The sequence below is a fragment of the Gadus macrocephalus genome, chromosome 17 (assembly GCF_031168955.1).
Source record: "Gadus macrocephalus chromosome 17, ASM3116895v1".
NCBI lineage: Eukaryota > Metazoa > Chordata > Actinopteri > Gadiformes > Gadidae > Gadus > Gadus macrocephalus.
Window position 1 is genome coordinate 12,102,558 of NC_082398.1, and position 16,281 is coordinate 12,118,838.

At 45.1% G+C, this 16,281-nt stretch overlaps 1 protein-coding gene across 1 annotated transcript in view; it reads left to right on the forward strand.

Annotated features, from left to right (window-relative positions):
• LOC132475417 (pyruvate carboxylase, mitochondrial-like) overlaps positions 1 to 16,281 on the forward strand; it is a 257,477-nt gene that overhangs the window by 41,717 nt on the left and 199,479 nt on the right. The window contains exon 10 of the mRNA XM_060076545.1: positions 9,224 to 9,342. Coding sequence (XP_059932528.1) covers positions 9,224 to 9,342 — 119 coding nt within the window. The remainder of the gene's footprint in view (positions 1 to 9,223; positions 9,343 to 16,281) is intronic.

Here is a 16,281-nt window from a genome sequence, read left to right on the forward strand (position 1 = left end):
CCGGGGTCTACCTGAATGCGTCCATGAGCAAGGAGCACCAAGTAACCCCTACCTGCTCCTTAATGTATCTGAATCGACTGGAATCCAAATCGGGTATTAAACATCTGCTCAATGATTTGAAAGTATATGCTAGGGTGATTAACGCATGAGAGATCTGACCCAGGCCCTGAATTGATTGCGGCCCAAATCTTTTTCGCATAAAACATGAAAGTCCATATGAAGTGTGCTGTTCACACTGCTTCAAGTTAATCAGAGCTTGTCGCATGTTGAACCAAGATTACTTTTTTCATTTTTTTTGCTTTAGCCTTCGGCCTTAAAATTGGCAGTGGGAAAGTTTTGTGGAACCAAAAGAGAGAAGTGAATGATTCACAAGATTATCTATCCTCACATGTCAGTCAAATTGTTTAGACTTTTCCAAGTTTGCTATTCAAGAAATATTAATATTTTTTCTTTCATTGAGTCACTGGGCGTATGCAGTGGGGGGGGGGGGGGGGGCGTATGTCATACCAGAGAGAGATATGTTGACAATTGAGATTAACATACATCGGGGACAGAAGGGGAGTCGGGGAGTGGAAATCGTAAATTATACTGAGAGTATTTGAACAGGAATGAAATGGAGATCTCATACACACACGCACCTTATTACCATAGAAGCCTTGCATCTTGGTGTCAAACTATGACAGCGGGACAGTTGCCATGGTGACAGAACACTTCCAAGTCTTCTTTTTTTTTTACCCTCCCTTTTTTCTATTGTTTTGTTTAATCCTGTCCCATTAGCTGTTTTTTCCAGGCTTATGTCTCCTGTCTGATATGTAAACCCCAAGCCGTGTGTGTGTGTGTGTGTGTGTGTGTGTGTGTGTGTGTGTGTGTGTGTGTGTGTGTGTGTGTGTGTGTGTGTGTGTGTGTGTGTGTGTGTGTGTGTGTGTGTGTGTGTGTGTGTGTGTGTGTGTGTGTGTGTGTGTGTGTGTGTGTGTGTCATCACCATTGGCTTGCCGGAAGCTTCTGAGAAATGTTTTCTCTCCTCAGAAATCTCAGTCTGCCAGTGGCGCTTTCTAGGCCAAACGTTAATGGCCCCCTCCCATGTCCCCGGCCCCCTTAACCAAAAGTATTGATCAATTTAGAGTTTGTGTGTGTGTAGGTGGTCTCTGGTGGACATTCAGCTAAGTATGAAGAACATTCCGGTCACCCTTAACGGTTTGCTGGAGGTCGGTTGCCATGGGGCCGTTCCACATGACATTAAACATGGAGGTGACGCCAGCATCGGGCGAGGACAGAGGCCGCCGCCCAAATAAGGTTTATGTCCTTGTGTCCTTGCCGCCCGTCCAGGTCAGGCCTCAGAAGCTCCTCTTATGGTCTTCTCCACTTTGATACATGTCATGTTGCAACAGCGACACTTTGCCTCAATCTGTTCATCTGCATGCAGTGGCTGGTCACACTGAAGTCTTTGAACTCTGGTGGCCGAGCGATGGCGTCGCTGTCCTCCACTGTCTGAAATCATCGCTCACGACAATCTTATTGCGGCTCCATTCTTCCTCCTCATAATGTGAGGCCTCCTCAATCTCAGTCCTTGTTTTGTATTTTTGATGTCTGTCGGTCTCTGTCTCTGTATAGATAGATGATGGAACAAATAATTCGATGGATGGATTGTTTGCAAGGTGCTCTTTTAGGATGGTCCCCTTTTCGTCTTCATATAGACTCTACATGGGTGGTTGTTGTCAATTTTGTGTTTTGTATGGCACCCACAAACGCAATCAATGTGCTACAATGTCATGAGTGGAGCATGCTTTGATGATGTTCCAGAGGAACCCTGCCAAAACATGGCATGCCAATAAAGCAATTAGGAGAGAGGGGGACAGAAAGAGAGAGAGGTGGTGCGGAAAGGCACGAGAGAAGGAAACGAGTTGGGAGAGAAGGAAAGGGTTCAGAGACGATACTAGTTGGGACAGTTGTCTTGTCTGTTCCCTCCCGGGAGTTTAAGGACTTCTAATGGCTCTACTTGTCCCCCCCCGGCGAGAGTGGCTGTTGCATTGATCAGGTGTTTAAAACCATTAACCAACCGTTGAAATCCCTTTACACCCACACATGCACACGCACACACAAGCGGGCATGACATTGTCCTTGCCTTGTTATTTAGGCGATCAATGACATTGATCAGGGCATGGATTTGTCAGCAGCTTTAACGGTGTTGCACACACTGCCCGAGCATTGTCCTTCCTTGCTTGCTTGCTTGCTTCGTTGCTTCCTTCCTTCCTCCTATAATCGACCTTAACTGGTTAGATTTGTCCTTCTCTCTTGGTGAAGACACACACTCATCACTGTCTTCATCTCTTTCTCCTGCTTAATCCTATCCTCTATGTAATCCATCTATCTAATTATTCTTCCCTCAGGATCTCTCGCTCGCTCCCTCTGTCCTTGTAATCATCTCCAACCGCTTGTGAATGTTCTTGCTCAATAATGCAAAACACTCTCTCTCTCTTTCTCTTCCTCGCTCTCCCTCGCTCTTGCTCCCTCTCCATCTGTTTGTATCTCTCGCTCTCTTGTGCTCCTTTTCGCCTTCTGTCCATCTCTCCAGCACTTTCTCTTTCTCTCTATCCCTCGCAGACACTCAAAGCTACTTGTCATTCAACAATAATCAACTGCCTATTAATTTGTCGCAGGCTGCGCTGCTTTGTGTGGGTCTTGCGTGTAAGCATCCATATTTGAACCCGTGCGTCCCTCACTAGTCCGTGCGGGTCCCCCAGCTCCTGAGACGTCTCCGGTGCGCCCTCATTGGCCCATTGATCCGTCCGCCAGAACCCGGGGTGACGCAGCAGACACTCGATCCAATACGCCACCGCAGCCCTCGCTGACCGTCAGGGAGGTGACCCCTCTCGTCACGTCCCCCGCTAGGGGAAGGGGTGGCAACATAAAACCAGGTGTAGTTGGTTTAACTGAAAGCGTTTATTTAGCCCGGAGACAGTGATAATCAACTTAACAAACATAGGAGGCAAAAGTACAAAAGGAAAAGGACCATTGGGTGCTGTCCAAATCAAAGAAACGAATACAACCAAGAAGAAGCCCCCCCAAAATACATGAGTGGAACAGCACCCCTGCGTCTAGTGTGTTTAACAAAATATAGCTGCAAATCAGTGTACGATAACCCCTAAACAAACTCTCTGGCCCAGTTCCCGAGTAACAGCCTAAAGCCTCAATCAGACAACGAATGAACATTCCAAGACCCAATATGGCGAGCTGCATGTCCAAAGCCAGCTCCCCCGAATGATGAGCTCGCCCGTCCTTTAAACTCCCGGATCCTCGGCCCTCCGGTGCAGCAGCCAATCTCGTCCAGGGAAAGGCACATCCAAATCAACATAATGATCAGCCAATCACACGCGGGGAAAACACCTGATCATTAGCATAGAAATCGTGTAACTAACTGAAGGTTTTACCCATGAGGGCGGGGCGTCAATCCGCAGCCGTAACAGAGGGTGAGAGAGGGGGAGAGGGGGGGAGAGAGAGAGAGAGAGAGAGAGAGCGTCATCAAGGTGGTGGGCAGGGTTAGAGAAAAACAAATGGCAGGAAGGAGAGATTGAGAAGCAGTTAGTACTAGTAGTCCAATTAGTAGGAATAAGGAGAGAGGGAGGGAGGGAGAGAGGTGTGTTTGTGGGGGGGGGGGTCCTTTTCACCACACTGAGTGTGCACAGCAAGCTGCAGGGAGCCATTAGAAAGGCCTTGGGGCTATGCGTATTCACCCCTGCAGCACTTGAACAAACAAGTTTGCAATGCAGTCATTCATGGCTGCAATCATGCTCTCACAGATAAACAGATGAAAGATGGACCTCAACACTGGCAAGGTTAACGGGAACTAAAACGTGTGCCTTTACTTCAACCCAGATTGTCTATTTATCATATATTTTTTCAGGTGATAGCTTCCATATTCGTCAACAGCTTGGTGATAATACCCACATTACACACAAGCACACACACATGCATGCACACACACTACACACACACATACTGCCCACACATGCACACACTAATACTGCAAACACACACACACACACACACAGCATGCCAGGCGTACTTTCAGCTTCCGTGGAATGATGTTGTATCTTGGCAAATTAGTGTGTTGGCAGTATGTGTGTATATTGAGTTATTGTGTGCTACAATCTCTCTAATAAACATTCATTCTCAAGGCTCTGCTTGCCGTCAACCTGTTTGCATGATTTAATATTCTGGGCATTATTCTGTGGACATAGACGTTGTGTGAGTGTGTGTGGTCAGGTGGCTGGTAATGGGTCTATCTGGCTTTTCCACCATAGAATATAGTAAATCGCGCGCGCGTGTGTGTGTGTGTGTGTGTGTGATCTGGTTGCAGTGACACTGATGCCATAGTACTGGGCTGTGTATCTTTCTTCTGATGCTAATCTAACTGAACGCCCTCAGGTGTGAGGGTGTGTGTGTGTGTGCGTGCTATTCTTTAGTGCGCTGCTTATTCCGCCAATTATGAAACTAATAACCAGCCAATGTGCGCAAAGCAGGTGTTGAGTCACCCGACTGAAACCATAACACAGGCGTGCATGCTACCTGTATGCTAGGCCTAGCCCTTGGCCGCAGTATCTCTCACATTCATCAATTTTATGTTCGCTGAATAGACGGATGCATTGTTTGTGTTTTGAGGACTCCTCTCTTTTCTCGTGCTATATCCTAATTACAGAGTTTCATCTTTGGTCGCGCTCTCTCTCTCTCCCCCTCTGTTCTGGTTCTGATGGCGTTGACAGTGAGTACTTTTACACAAGCCAAACTTTATTGATCATAGAAGTCCTCCAGGCGAATGGGCACATCTTTAACAACTACAGTCCAATCAAGGTTCTTTTTTAGTTTTCCATTCATCGCCCTCGTTTGGTTGCGTTCCTCAAGAAACACTTCTCCACTTCCTTCTGTGTGATTTGTGGTGTCGACTTTCATTCGATCTTTCAATAGAGACCTGCTTCTGTGCTGTTGGTGGCCTGTTTTCTGGTGAATATAAAAGTTTCTGAAACAGAAGGTTGTCTCTACCCATCTATGAAATTCTCCAATACACAGTGGGGCCGTGGCATCATTGAAATGCATGGTCCCACACAGTCTTTCAGGGATTTTCTGCAGGCACCAGCTTTTGGTTAAATAGTAAAGTCCATATCACCACACATTTTGTCATGCTCGTCATGCCAGAGCAATTCGGAAATGCAAATTAGTCTCTATTCTCTCAGTTCACATATCCGAGGCCCGTTATCAACTGGTGAGGACCAGAAAGCCTCTGGCCGCAAATGGATAGACCTACAACCAATCGGAGCAATGAAAATGTGATCCATCAGAAGCCACCATCTTGGTTGCTTCTGAAAACGCCCCAATGGCACTCCCATAGGGCGCCTCTCTGTGCAGTCATCATATCAAACCCTCCCCATATTAGACAGATGCTTGAGATTGAACCTGGCCAGGTCTGCGGGAAATCTGTCTGAGTGGGAACGACAGCGCAAATAAAACATGAGCTTGCAGAGGCCTCTGGTTCCAAGGCTAGATATTTTGGGTCATGTGTGTAAAAGCTACCATTGGGTGAAACGGAAATGATAAAAACATTCCAAATACGGGAAGTGCGTTTGAGGCCTTCTTGAGTTGTCGTAGCGAGTATGCTTTGTTCGTAGTCTGCTCGGCGGACCCCTATGCCTTCTGTTATAATGCCAGTGCCTGATGCTATGTTTTAAAGTGGAAATACCGTCCCAGGAACGTGCCTGATTCATTATTGATTGTAAGCGTTGCTTCCCCGCCTCACCTATACACTTTGGATAAAAGCATCCGCTAAATGACAGAAAGTAAGGGTAATGTATTCTGTCTGGGTGATATCGGCTCACTTTTATTGCTGAACATGCCCGTCGATGGGGCCAGTACAATCAATCTTCTGGAACCATCCACGTTGCACATTTTTCTCCACCAGCTTTTTGACAGCAAGTGCATGGCTGGTCATTTTACAAGGCTTTCGTTTACGCTTTCTTAACACTTATAGGGCGTTGGCAACCTGTGGAATTTAATGTATCAAAGAGCCCACATTTTGCCAGCCGTCGTGATATAAATCTGCCATTACAAGCCATTATTCAAATTAACATTTTTAGTGACATCACAAATGGCAGTGTCCCCCCTGGATACACGAGGGATGAATTAGCCTTACGGTGAGTCAAATCACTGGGTGGGCTGGTGGGTCGAACTGCCTGATGCGGTTTGTCACAATAAGGGCTACATTTTCGGTTAAACGGCTAAGCAACATCCCACCTGGTGGTAGAACGGGGGGCCTTAAACGTTTGAGCGATCAGCGCGGTAATGGCTGTTGCTGTGTAATTCTGTTCGGCGCTGGACCAGAGGGAGTGTGTGGATGTGCCGAGAGGAAAGGGGATTGGGTGGGTTATTGGAGAACATGATTTGGGGGGATGTCCGAGTCTTAGGAGCTATGGTCTTTTTTATAACATTGGTTGTGAAAGGCGATTGATTTTTTTCTTTTTCCTTGAAAATTGATATTACGAAAGGGTACTCTGAGAGGCGAATATGATTTAATTATTTCATGGAACTTTATCTTTTTTTTGTATATTATTGCAATTACACCGATTTCATGTTTACCCTAAACACATGCTCTTTCTTTCACACCCCACACGGTACATGACACGTTATTTGCAAACGTTTGTCGTATTGTGCGCAGCTTTGTCTAATCTACCTGTGCTTTAAAAAGCCAGCGGAGGGAGATAGCTGGCTGCTATGCTGACGAAGATCAGCCTTATCTGTGATCAGAGAATAAACCTTAGGTTCAGTATTTTTGTAGGCCTATTTCTTTCTGGGGAGACCAGGTAGTTTAGTTTCATGACATTGTTTGCATGTTCAGTTTATGTTGTTTTAGTTAATAAACGGTAAAGGGACTGCATTTATGTGGAGCTTTCCTAACCAACGGCTACTCAAAGTGCTTTACAATATATTGCTTAACATTCACCCATTCATGCACACATTCACACACCGACGGCGGTGTCAACCATACAAGGCGACGGCCAGCTCCTCGGGAGCAGTCAGGGTGAGGTGTCTTGCTCATGGACCCTTCAAAAATCTAGGCGCTAGGAGGGGCCGGGGATCGAACTAGCAGCTTTCCGGTTACCAGCCAACCCGCTCTACCTCCTGAGCAGTATACTGTGATGATTCCCTCCCAGCCTTGTACAAACCCGTCCCACCGGTACGTGTTTGTACCCGCTACAACCCGCTGATTTAAGAGTATTACGATTATCAACGATTATCAACAATCATGGAAAGCTGAATAGGTTTATCAGTTTTAATAACAGTTTGAACAAATAGAACACAAAAATGACAAGTTGTCCTTTGTATATCTATAGTAGCAATAGCACATGATAAACAAGGACAAAATCTACTCAAAATAATTGAATTGTTTACAACCATGGCTAACCAGTGCATGAGGAGGAGATGACGGGAGACTAATGTTTCACTCTTTCAATTGCTCTAATTTGAGCTCTTACTGTTATCTAACATACCATACAGTAATTGAATTGTGTAAAAGTGTGAAATTACTGCACCACACTCTCATTGACATAGTGGTTAACATTATGAATTTCAATTGTGGATACCATGTTGGCTGACATTTACCTAACTTTTTTTCCCTCCACTCTAACCAAGGATGCCTGTTTCTAAATTCCCTAGCCTGACAGAAAGGCTGGCCAGGGGTTCTCATCTAAAAGTAACAAGGAGATATACAGTGGGATTAAAACATTGTCTTCTGTTGACTACTTGTTATGTGGTTTGCACATTAATATGGGAGGACTGGACACACACACACACACACACACACACACACACACACACACACACACACACACACACACACACACACACACACACACACACACACACACACACACACACACACACACACACACACACACCCTTTTCTGTTGTGTCTTTGCTAGTCTCCATAGCCCTGGTAGTGGCATCTGCTGCTGCAGGGTCAACTTGCAGCAACTTGTTCCCGCGTTAAACTTTCAATCTGTGTGGGTTGCTAATCACAGCGCAAGAAGGAGGGGCTCGGCCCGCCAACTAACATGCAGGGGCAGCTTCGCGCTTCGTAACAGAGACGGGGCAGAGCGCGAGCGCGCAGGAGGAATTTTATGAATGGTGAATGTAGGAGATAACTTCCCCTGCTAAAAGTATTTTATTGCAGTTATACCCACCGGTATTTGCGGAAAATAAACACAGAAGTGAATGATCTGTCACAAGACGATTGATACGTATCCGTGCACATTTTTAAGCGGGTATACGCAAATCCTGGTGCGTTCCTAGTGGGTATACGGCGTATACCTGCGTATCACGTAGACTACACCAGTTTGGGGGGTCCGAAGAGAGGCGGGCCCCCAGAGAGGCCGACCCCCCAGAGAGGCCGACCCCCAGTGAGGCAGGCCCCCAGTGAGGCCGACCCCTAGTGCTGTTTGCCCCCAGTGTGGTGGGCCCTATAGGGTCTCTTTTCTCCTCTTCTTGTTCAGTTTGGCCAGATCCCCTCAGCTTTTCACTCGTCATGCTCTGCTGGGTGAGCAGGGCAGCAGGATCCCTTAGCACATGTTCTTCTCTGCAGCATTTCTCTGGGTTATGTCTCATTGGTTTGAGATGGTCTTGTAGCGGCTTAACAATATACATGCACGCAACGTTCTTGGTATCTGTAACACACTGACTCAGTTTTTATTGCAACCCACAGACATTGTTGTTGTCCCAGCTGAGCTTCACACTGTAGCGCAATACTCCAACACACAACCAAAGCTTACAGCCACACTAACACACAGAACCTTAGCTAACACACAGAACCTTAGCTAACACACAGAACCTTAGCTAACACACAGAACCTTAGCTAACACACCGAACCTTAGCTAACGCACAGAACCTTAGCTAACCCACAGAACCTTAGCTAACCCACAGAACCTTAGCTAACCCACAGAACCTTAGCTAACCCACAGAACCTTAGCTAACCCACAGAACCTTAGCTAACCCACAGAACCTCAACTAAAACACAGAACCACAGCCAACACACAAAACCACAGCCAACACACAGAGCCTCAGCTAACACACAGAGCCTCAGCTAACACACAGAAGCACCGCTAACACACACAAACACCACTAACACACGCAAACACCGCTAACACACGCTGACCTGTTTATCCCCTCTGCTCCTGTCCAGGTGGGCTACGAGAATGCAGGAACAGTGGAGTTCCTGGTGGACAAGCACGGGAAACACTACTTCATCGAGGTCAACTCCAGACTCCAGGTGGAGCACACAGTCACCGAGGAAATCACAGAGTGAGTACACCTGTGTGTGTGTGTGTGTGTGTGTGTCAGTGATGATTGGACATTGTGTATTTGTCTTTCTGTGGTAGTGTGAGGTGATTGGATAGTGTGTTTGTGTTCGCCTGAGGTGATTGTACATAGTGTGTATTTCTGTGTGTATTAGAGGTGATTTGTTGGACATATCTTTTTTGGTGTGTAATGCCGCTTTTCCACCGCACATGTAGCTCGACTCGACACGACTCGACACGACACGACTCGACACGGTAGCAGCACGGGTGCTTTTCCACCGCAAATAGTACCTCCTGGACGTGGGCGGGGTCGGCTGCGCGAAAGGGCCGTGACGTATTTGTGTACGCGACGCAAACAACACATACGCAACCCACACATGGACAGAACCCACATAACAACAATGGAGGACATCGATCGCATTACTATTATTAGCTGGCATGTTGAAGAAGTTGGAGAAGTGGAACATGTTGGCTGCGGCGCTGCTATGGATGTTACCAGCATGGTTGCCATGTCGCTCTCGTGACTTCGTCACACTCTCTGGCCAATCAGTCGCCGGCCGTCTGCCGACGTCACCTTTTAGCATCGGCTCAGCTCGCTTGGAACCTAGAGCGAGTAGGTACTAGAAAAAGCAGCCACTTCAGGTACCAGATACCATGGTACCGCGGTGGAAACGCAAAAAATGCGAGCTGAGTCGAGTCGTGTCGAGCTGGTACCATGCAGTGGAAAAGCGGCATAAGTGGGAGATGTGTGTGTTGCTGTGCACACTAATGGGATATGTGGTGGAATTGTGTGTTAGTGGGCTACAGAGGCGATTTATTTTTTTAATGCCCTCTGTGGGTTAGTGGTAGACCGTCAGGCAGACTGCATCGGTGTGTGGGCTGTGTTACTGTTAGCGTGGTAGACATTTGGACCGATTGCGTTGGTGGGTGTATGTTTGTGTAGGCAGTAGGATCTATTGTTATTCTTTGTGTGTGACTGTTATTGAGGGAGGTGGCTTGGATAGATGTTTTAGTTTGTATATTTATGTGTGTGTGTGCGGGTTACTTTGATAGCCATTGGACTGGGCGTGTGTGTGTGTGTGTGTGTGTGTGTGCGTGTCTGATTCAGTTGACGGACAGCCATACAAAAGTGTTCAATGTGGCCCTATTCAAGTGTAACGCCTTATCGACTCTTCCCGCGATCTCGCCTCCTCTCTCCTCTCTCTCCTCTCTCGCTCCTCTCGCTCCTCTCTCCTCCGCTTACAAGTTCATCATCTTAATGTTGTGTTTTTGGGGACGAGGAAATTCATTTGGAACAAACGAGCGCGCCGCCGCACATTTCCTTAAACCGAATCTCCGCTCCCCTTCAGTCAAGCGTTAAGCGCTGGATAATTTAGTGAGTGGCGCATTCGGGACCTGTAAAAGGGGGGGGAAATGACCGGAGAGACTTGGCGTGCGAGAGCAGGATGAAATGAGAGAGGAGTGATGAGGGGGGGGGGGGGGGGGGGGGTGATGTGAGGTAGTCCATGATGGCTCTCATTCAGCTCACATGAAATGGTTGTAATATTTAAACGGCTGGAATGACACGGATGAGGCCTGCCTATAATGGACAAACGTACACTCGTTCACTCTCTCTTGCGCGCTCACACACAGTTGAAAACACAGTCTTGTGGGGACAGAGCAATGGGGACTCGGACGTGGAGCAGACTGAGGCTGCTGCCTCGAGTCTCTAATGGGGGAGGAAGTGGTTTCCCTTCGTCGGTAATGGATGTGCGCAGCCGCCGCTGTCATCCAAATAAATCCTGCTTCCTTCTGCTGAGCAAATGGCCGTTAAATGGGTGAGGGTTTTAGGTCGTTTTGTTCTCGTGGCGTTGGGCTTCACCCTGCCGCGTCGGAGCCATAAAGGCCCCGAGCACAACTGACCGCGTTGACTCGTATCAAATGAAAACCACCGACATGATGAATACCGCTATGATTGCCCACGCAAGGGTGTCATTTTGATGTTAAGCAAAAGTAACGGCGGACATTTATTACGACAAACGTGTCCACACCAATCCTTCTCCGTTCCCATTTTATTGACTTTGTGCATATTGTAATCTGTTTTATTGGGCGCTGCTGTAGGAATTGTTGTTGTGTGGAGATATATTGCTGACACAGCTGATGGTAAAGTTTTGTATCGTTTTTATGCACTTTATTTTCAAGTTAGACAATCAGTCAAATCGATCTTCAGTACTCTGGAACTTTTTGTTCAGTTATTCTGGTTTGTTGACTTTCACTTCTCACCATTAGACCGATGGACCCGATGCCCCCGGCCACGCTCTCTCACTCCCCCTTTCTCTTTCACTCATTCAGAAAAAGATGGAGGAGAGAGAGGGGGCGATGGAGAGCACTTGTGGATTAATGAGGAGAGGAGGAGGGAGGCTGAGGTGGAGAAGGATGGAGTTTGGAAGTTAAAGAGAGAGAGAGAGAGAGATAGGGAGGGGGGAGAGGGATGAAATGAAAGAAGGGAAGAAGATGAGAAGAGAAAGGGGGAGAGAGAGACACTTTAATAACAAGGAAGAGGGGAGATGGAAATAGGAATAGGGAAAGATAGGTGAGGGTGTATAGGAAGAGAGAGGGGACAGAGGGAGATAGGGGGAAGATGGGGAGCAAGAAGAGAGGTAGAAAAGGGGGGCAGAGAGGGCATCAGTGGAATAACAAGGATGGGAGAGGGAATGGCAGGCGGAAAAGCTTTAAATGATTCTTTATGCTAATGTATATGCCTCTGTGTATGTAGGCCGTTATGCATAATTGGCTGCCTTTGTGCATGTGCAATCAGTGTGATATCAATGCATAGATGTTTCCACTTAAATGTGGACCTCACAGTCTAGATACACAGCGTAGCCGTTATGTGATAGCAATGCATCCACTTTTACTTGGTCATACAACGACTTTGGGCTGTCTCTATTTAGAACGCGGCATTTGATGTCAGCTCTTGCAGTCCAATCCTGGCACTGGGGTTGCCAGTGTCTTACACTAGATACGTTGACGTAATTTTTTTATTTATTTGGCCATATATTTTTTTACTTTGAAAATAATGTTTTGGGGTATCGAGTTATTGTTGGAAGTTGTATCTTTTTTAGTTTAACTTATTTTAGTTTTCTCATGCACTAAATAATGTTTTATCTTCACCATTCATTCCTGTGTTCTACTTTGACAACGTTATTCACACGATAAAGTTCTTACCTTATACCATCTTAACTCGGTTTGGTATTGATGTATGGTTTCGACCCAGGGATTCAGCTAAACCTTAAGCAGCTTTGGCATCGAGCCCCTATTTACATCGCAGGCTCCAAGTCTTTGTTCTGTTACGGCTTTTGCAGAACGTTGTTCATGTTGACAAATATTGCGACGACTATTGTTGAGTGTTGAACTGCTGATCCTGCATTGTGTGAACTAAGTGAACCCTTTTAAATGGCCTTGTGTCCTATTTGGTGCTCCTGACCTTCAGTTAGATATACCAGGACAATCTCATAGTATTTCAAAATAATGGTTATAGTTTGCTATTAAAAGTGTATATTCATTCAACAACAAAATGATTGAGAACCCATTTTCAATCATTAGTAACCAAATATTAGTATTTTAGACATTACATTTCAGTGTTTCCCCTAGGATGGAGTTGCGACAGCGGAGGTGAAATGTTTTTTCCCGCTCGCAATGTGTCTGCCGGCACCAGAAGGGTGTACATACAGTACATTTGTGCACAGTAATGAGCAGGGGAAATATGGAGAGATTGAACATAATAAGTATAATCTTTAAAACAATTATTTACATATATTTAACAAAACATATATTATATCAACAACCGCCCGATACAGTAAAATCACATAACACAAATACTACAACAATCGAAAAGGTCTGTTCCTCCAACCCATGCATCTTCCCACTCCCTCCTCTCTCCCCATCACAAAGGTTGTAGCAGGACCGAAAGACCCCATGCCTCTATTGAACAAGTTTTGGGGCTCTAGAGTCAATAATGGTGACGTCACTAGCTAACACACAGAACCTTAGCTAAGACACAGAACCTTAGCTAAGACACAGAACCTTAGCTAAAGGATGTAGTATCACCATAAAGATGCCATGCTTCTATGGAAAGAGTTTTGGGGCTCTAGAGTCAATAATGGCGACGCTATTGACATTTTACCATTTTGGTCGTTATCAGTTTTGCACTTTGCAGACGGTCCCTAAGCTCGCGGCTGAAAGCCGACAGCTCATAGAAGCCAATGCAATTCACCGTTCGCTAAAGACGACTCGTTTGGATGAAAACAATGTTGTAGCTGGTTCTTTGGTTAATACATTTAGCTAGAGGTGTCAATTGTGTCTCAAAAATGTTTCACTAGCTGCGTTTCCATCCCTCTGATTTTATGCACATTTTGAAGTATCGAATCAGTAAACGGTGATGGAAACACCAAAATTCGCATAAAAATCCTCTAATTCGCAAAAAAGTTGATCCGCTCGCTTGAGGTGGTTTTTGAGAAATGCGAAAGAGAATAAATGCGCAAAATCAGAGATTGAAACGCACTTTTCGAAACAGCTGTGACGTAGCAAACATTGAACACACAGGACTGACAACGTCCTTCCGATTTCCGCATAACGATCGGCCATAGCAACCCTGCCAACATCAACTTGTAGCGTCAATATATATATATATTTAAACGTTTGTGTACATAGACATCCTGTATCATATATATATATAATACAGGATGTCTATGTTTGCATATCCTTCAATTATACCGTGTCCATTAATCCCTGATATATGGACACCTACTAAGTAATTCCAGTCAAATTGTCTGTTCAGCCTTCAAAACGAGAGCTGGTACATTGTGGAAAATGCATTAAACTGTAATCAGAAAACGCGGTTATATGCTATAGACCCTGGAATATCTGTGGTATAAAGGCTGCGACGAATTTCATATTATAAATATGTACAATGTATCCTTTAAATACGTCCATGGAACAGATGGCCAATGTTAATAATAGATACGTGTGGACCGCTGAAGAGGTACAACTTTTCCTTGCTCTCATCGAAGAAAAAAACATTAGAGCTATTTTAGATGGAAAACAATGCAATTCCACTATATATCAGGACCTAAGAGAGGATGTTCTATTTCATTCCTACTGACCGCCAGAGGCGGTGCTTCAGCACTGGATGTACCATCTCGCGCATGCGCAGGTCGAGTAATTATACCAACAAAGTCACCTTTGACACCTGGGTGACCCGAGAATGTCTATATCAGGGGTCAGCCACCTTTTCAACATGCAGTGCCAGTTTGACATTTTCTCGTTAATGAGTGTGCCTTAAGCAACAATATATTAAGAATTAAGCTGAATTATGACACAGCGACCAAAAACATTTCCAGAAGACCTGGAGTGGTACTATTTCCATATAGTCCACAATCATGCATCAACATTTTAAATGTTTTTTTTGTTGTTATATTTGCAACATGGGCTTACAAATTATATTTACATATGTACCATCTTCAAACACCATTTTCAGAAACTCATTCAAAAACCTATTTAATTAGAATTTCTTTTTTGAGAACTTTCTAAAGATACAGGGAATTTTATAACATATAATATAACATTCGTATTTTAAAGAGATAAGATGAGGCTCTCCTCTCCTCTTGTTAAAAAAAATGATATTCAGCAGCGGCGGTCATATTTCATGACCGCCGCTGCGTATAGGGGAAACACTGTATTTTCGGGAATTTTAACTGAATAGAAACGAACCCTGCTTAAATATTGCTGAAAAACAGTTGAGGCACTGGGGTTTAAAAAATACAGGTAAGCTCACAAAGCTACTGCTACACTATTAAACCCATTCAAATTTGGTCAAGGTAGAACATGACCAGTAATTACCTGTCTGTCTTGAACATTTTTCTCTGATCCCATACTTCAAGAGGAAAGGAATTGCCTTTGGAATAAATAAGCATAAAAAAGCCACAAAAGGCCTTAACAAAATGCACTCAACAATTTATCATAGACCGAAAATATTCTGCTTCAAATATATGAAAAACTGCTGTTTGGAAAGACTTCTCGAGGGGAAGGATCTAAAAAACAGGAACTTTAGCCTCCTCCATCTGCATATAGATCTCCAAAGAAAAAAATACCTAAAATCATGCCTAACACAGCTACCTTCCATTTAATTTTTAATTCTAGTCACAGAATCAATTACTTTTGAATTTCTAGTTTGTCGTGCTATGACCAAGGTAGCGCCCTTCTGTAAATACAGCCAGGGACGGTGTACCTCGAAGCTCTGATAGGAAGCAAAGCAGTGATGTGATTTTGACGTTGCTGTGAATTTCTGTTGGAAACGCAGCTGACTCTGCAAAAGAGGAAGAAAAGTCACGGCAACAGCAAAAAAAATATTGTTTTTATTCTCATACATTGCAGGTGCCTTTTCTGACAACCCTTCCATTGCGTTTCGTCAGGCTCGTCTTCATATGTGTGGCGTTCACCTATGTGGGTTACTAAATGCTGACACTGTCAGGCAGTCTGACAACGCAATGTAGATCCGCCCTCTGTATGCAACGGAGCAATCGTCTTCAGTGCGAACCTTCTACGACCTTTCCACTCCTCAGCTTCGCTAGACATTTCCATGCACCAACTGAAATAGCGTTTCCCAAGTAAGGAGGGCTGTCATTATATGACAATAAATATAACGTATTGTAAACTGCTGCACAATTCCCTTGGTGGTTCATGCCTCCTGTTAGACTCTACGAGAGCAGCAACAGCGGATCGTTAGCCTCATGGCATAATTTCCGAAGTCATATTTTGGCCAAATTGTGATGTCTAACCTAACTACTCTCTTAATGCTGCTGATTCACTGTGCCTCATGGGCTATATCCTAAGACAATCGGAGTGCTTTTTACATTCCGTCATCACGATCTGCCTGAGTATTTGACTCAGGCATTTTTTAAGCCAA